General features: G+C 54.1%; 1 protein-coding gene across 1 annotated transcript; it reads right to left on the reverse strand.

Moving 5' to 3' along the window:
• Positions 1–1,788: 1,788 nt before the first annotated feature.
• Cebpe (CCAAT/enhancer binding protein (C/EBP), epsilon) lies at positions 1,789–3,600 on the reverse strand. Its single transcript, NM_207131.1, has 2 exons — positions 2,875–3,600; positions 1,789–2,300 (listed from the first exon to the last, which is right to left on the reverse strand). Exons 1-2 carry the CDS (start codon positions 3,382–3,384, stop codon positions 1,965–1,967), a joined length of 846 nt encoding a protein of 281 aa, NP_997014.1. The 5' UTR covers positions 3,385–3,600; the 3' UTR covers positions 1,789–1,964.
• Positions 3,601–4,986: the final 1,386 nt, after the last annotated feature.

Below are 4,986 nucleotides of genomic sequence, written 5' to 3' on the forward strand. Positions count from 1 at the left end.
GAGAGTTTCTACCACTGAAATCAGAAGTGGAATGGACCTGTGATGATCCATACACACACAAACACACACACACAAACACACACAGACATACACACACAGACATATACACACACATAGACACACACACAGAGACATACACACACACAGACACACACACACAAACACACACACAGACACACACACACACATAGACACACACACACAGGCATACACACACACAGACACATAGACACAAACACACACAGACACACACACACATAGACACAGACACACACACAGGCATACACACACACACACACAGACACATAGACACAAACACACACACACAGAGACACAGAGAGACACACACACACACAGACACAGACACAGACACACACACACACGCACAGAGTTGCTCTTATCCTGTCCAGTCTCTAACATTGTGGGGGCAATTCACAGTGGTGTTCCGTGGTGCTAATGCTGGGGCCTAGGATCTTGTTGTGAACTCTGCTAACTCAGTCCCAACCCAGCCCTGAATTATTCCTCGACCGACCATGGCTCATGGACCACATCTATGCTGGTTTTTGCTGTGGCAGCGAGAGTAGAAGAAAGGTATAGTGCTGAGGCAGTGAGGGACTGAGCGAGCGCTTATCCACTTCGGCCCTCCCTGCTTTATCTACAAGATGTGGCTCCCACTATCTCGCTTGTCTGAGGGCAAAGCTCGCCCAGATGATCTCTTGAGGTCTCTCCTAGGACCTCTTGAGATCTGTGATTTCATGGAGCTAATTTTGATTCTACCTCTAAATAGTTGTGTGATTCTAGTGGTCTCCTCTCTCCCTATCCCTCTCACAGGCTCCAGGCTCCTCACCTGCAGAATGAGAAGTCTAGATAACGGATGTCTTTTTACATTTAGCAAAATAGAGCTGGAACAAACACTCACGCCCACCACATGTCAAACTCCATTTTTCTGTGAAAGTAACAATGCGGGCTAGGCACTCAGATTCCTCCTGTGCCGATGAGGAAACCGAGGCACGGAAGGGAGAGGTAACTGGTTCAAGGTGAGACAGCAAGCTGACGCCCTCTACTACTGTACGGTTTTGCTTCCTGGGCCGCAGTTCTATGGGGAAGAAACCACCTGGAGTGGGGAGGGGGGAGTCGCAGGCACAGACTGACTTGTCATTGGCTTCCTCGGGGTCAGGGTTCTCACATACACACCAGATCCTAACTGGTTTCTCCTGGGCTTACCTTCTCCAGTGGCCTGCGGGGATGAAGGATAAAGATGGGAGTGAGGATGTAGAACAAGACAAGAGGCAGAATGCTGGATCAAGAGCCAAGGGACCACAAATATGGCAGAGTCATCAGAAAGCTTTCTCTTGGTCACCTGGGAAATGAGCTCTGAGGCCTAAAGTCAGAGAGCAGGCCCTAGGCCAGTGGGGCTGGCACTGGAGTTGTGTGGCACTGGGGTCATCAGAGCCCCAGGATTCTCTCAGGGCAGAATGCAGAGGCTGCTCCAGACACTGGCATGCACTGTGGTGGTAGCAAGCACACACTCGATGTACAAAGGACCAAGTGGGTAGGTGGGGTGGACATGGAGGTGAAGTGACAGAGAAGCAGAGGGACAGGCTGAGGCTAGGCTGGAGGGTGTGATGGACAGAGCCAGCCGTGGGCGGCATGTTAGTATTTCTAGGCATTCATTTGGACATGGAGTCAAGACTATGTGGACTAGCCACATGTATTCCCTGCCCTTGGGGTCCTCCATGGGTATCCCCTCCCACCAGGCCCAGGCCCAAGACCCAGTGAACAGCTTCAGCATCAAGTAACAGTGCAGTTTATTCAGCCACAGAATCATTTGGTCCCGACCTTCCCAATTACTGGCTGCCATTGTCCACGATCTCTGTCTCAGGCTTGGCCTGTTCAGGACTCTGGGGACCTAGAAGGGTGGGCGGGGCCCTTAGGGTCTGGTGCCCACAGTCTGCCAGGCAGGCTCAGCTGCAGCCCCCGACACCCTTGATGAGGCTAGCAGCCTCAGGGATCTGGCGGAAGAGGTTGCGCAGAGTGTCTAGCTCCTGAGTGAGCTGGTCTACGCGGTTGCGCAGACGCTCGTTTTCAGCCATGTACTCCAGGACCTTCTGCTGAGTCTCCATAATGCGCCTCTTGGCCTTGTCCCGGCTCTTGCGCACCGCGATGTTGTTACGTTCACGTCGCAGTCGGTACTCCAGGCTATCTTTGTTCACTGCCTTCTTGCCCTTGTGTGAGGGGCCAGCAGGGGAGGGTGCCTTGAGAAGGGGACTGCAGGGAGGGGCAGCAGCTGCCACAGGGGCCTGGAGGGTAAGGGGGACAGAGAGGTGAGGGTCCACCAGGAGGCAGAGTGAAGGCTAAGCAGGAAACCCAGCAGGGAGAGCATATGTGAGGCCTCAAAGGGATACAGGACTCCCAGAGAGCTCCGATCTCCCAGGCATCCATCTCCCTGTCTCTGTGAAGGACCGTAACCCAGATACATATGGTCCTTGGTCTGAGACCAAAGCTTTCTATCATGCTCTCATTATTCCCTTCCCTTTGGTTTGTCTGTAATAAGTCTCCCGTTCTAAAATTCTAGTCAGCCATGTTTCCTCATCCAAAAGCAGGCAGCAGAGAAGCAAGAGGTATAGTGCACAGCAGGAAACCTGGTCCTGCCTGAGATCAGGGCAGAGCAGCTATTACAAGTGTCTTCAGGACACAGCCGAGTTCTAAGAAATAAATTCACAGAGTTGGGAAACAGGACCTTGGGGTAGGGCATGTTCACAGAGGAGCACCAAACATAGACTTGTTAGGGAAGCCCAGTAGTCAGAATTCCCTCAACCACCCACCTTGCTCCACCCTGGGGGGAAGAAGCGGGGAGAGCTACCTTGGTCTTACCTTGAGGACACGCAAGGGCTGGCCAGGTGCTGCCAGGGTCGGGGGGAGGTGCACGGCTGTCTGCCCGCAGTGTGCCACTTGGTACTGCAGGGGATTGTAGCTGCCTCGACTGGTGCCTCGGTTGCCCTCTGGCCCACGAGGCTCCTCCTTCACCGCCACAGCCCTGGGGTCGTAGCTCCCTGGGTTGCTGTAGATGCCAGGCCCCAAAGCCTTCCTATCTGGGCCAAATGTGTGTGAGGGATAGGCGAATGGCCGAGGGTCAGCCGGCAGGTAGTGAGGAAACGAGGGGGCTCCTGGGCCCTTAAGGCTTCGGGCTTCAGGCGTTGGCTTCATGGCAAAGAGGTCAGAAAGTAGCTGTTCTTCCCCAGACTCGATGTAGGCGGAGAGGTCGATGGAGGCCTCATGCTCACACATGTCCCCCAGCTCCCCGGGCCCAGCTCGACCCCCTGAGAACTCAAGTGGCTGCTGGCCACCCCGAGGCTCGCACTCATAGTAGGTCCCGTGGGACATGGCCGGCCCGCCCCCTTGGCTCCCCGCCCCTGGGTCCTGTGCTGGGGGCGCCCGCCCGTTGGGATGCTCAGCCTGCCCTTTCTTGGATCTCCCCCGGTCCTAGATTTGCCCTAGGTTTGCCCTCTCTGGTCTTCTCCGTCACCAACTCCTACGTGGCTTCTCTCCTCCTCTGCTTCCCTTTCCTTCTGTAGTCAGTACCTCTTCCTTTCTTCCCTTTTCCTCTCTCTCCTTGGGGTGACTAAGGGAGGGGCAGGGCACACCCCGGAGGGAGGGGTGCTTAGCAGTTAGGGCGCTCTTTGCGAAGGCCCCAGCCACAGTCCAGAAGTTGCTGTTTGAGAAAATGGCCCTTTTTGCCCTGCGAGTTCAAGGGATTCTAATCCCTTGCCCAGAGTAGCTTCTCTGAATATCTGTCTTCCTCCGATTTCCAAAGAGACCTGTGCAGAGTGAGGTGTCAAGCCAGAGCCAATAGACAAAGCATTCCCCCAGTGCCAACTTGGTCTAAACTCCTCCCTTGATGCATCTTCCTCCCTGTCCCGTCCCCCCCCCTCCCCGCCCCCACCCCCAAGTCCTGAACTCCACCTACCCCGGGGTAAGTCAGTTCCTTCTGTAGCCCCACCTCCCAAGACATTTTTCTCTGTGTAGACCATCATTGTTTGAAGGGTTTGGGAAGTAGTAGTAGATTCTAGGACCAAGCTACCCCTGGCCCTAGTACAGGGTATGCCCATTTGCTAGTTTTGAGACAGGGTCTCACGATGTAGCTCAGGCTGGCCTTGAACTCACAGAGTTCTGCCTGCCTTTGCCTCCAGAGGGCCCCTATTAAGGTTCTTCGGTTAGGTCTTTGCACAGGGCTTGTGTGCATGTCTCCAGATCTGGCTATGGCTAGCAGCCTGGCACAGTCCGGGGCTGCCAGGACATAGCTGAGGTTTCTGGTCAAGACATGGGTCCTGTACCTCAGGCCCAGGCAAGCTGCAGCCTCAGAACCAACAGAAAGGATCTGCTGGAGGTCCCAGTTGCTCCACCCTAAAAGCTGTTCTGGCTGACCCCACCCGCGCTGGCCTGAGGCTCTGCCTCCTATTTCCTGTGCCCTGAGCTGCATGCAGGCCCTTGTTTTCTGACCTGTGCGTGTCTCTCGGGTCCACTTCCTCTTGTAGGCTTGAGAAGTCTTCTCTCTTGTCCTCACCTCTTCCTGGGGCTGTTTCGGGGTCCGAAGGAGAAGCTGGTAGCTGCCTGCCCGCCCTTCTTGATCTTCTACTAACCCCCAAAGTTCATTTTTCTGTTTTGTTCGGAACTTCCTGCTCTCTCCAGTTTGGTTGTGGCCCTGCTTCAGACACGGTTCTGGATTTACTGACAAGAAAAGAACACAGAGACATGAGAAGTGTGTCACTTTTCAGTTGTTTGTTTTTTTTTAGGTTGAGCCTCCCTTTTAGCCTAGCCTGGCCTTGAACTCTCATCTTCCTGCTTCATTCTCCACGGAGCTGAGTTGATAGCTGTGCTACCATACCTTCCTGGCTCTTTTATTGCAAACAGATGTTCTAGGGGGAGGGACAGAATTTTTAAAATGAATTTATTTTCATTATTCTAAAGTATGTGAGTGTGTGTGTG

This window comes from Mus musculus, chromosome 14, assembly GCF_000001635.26.
Source record: "Mus musculus strain C57BL/6J chromosome 14, GRCm38.p6 C57BL/6J".
NCBI classification, from domain to species: Eukaryota; Metazoa; Chordata; class Mammalia; order Rodentia; family Muridae; genus Mus; species Mus musculus.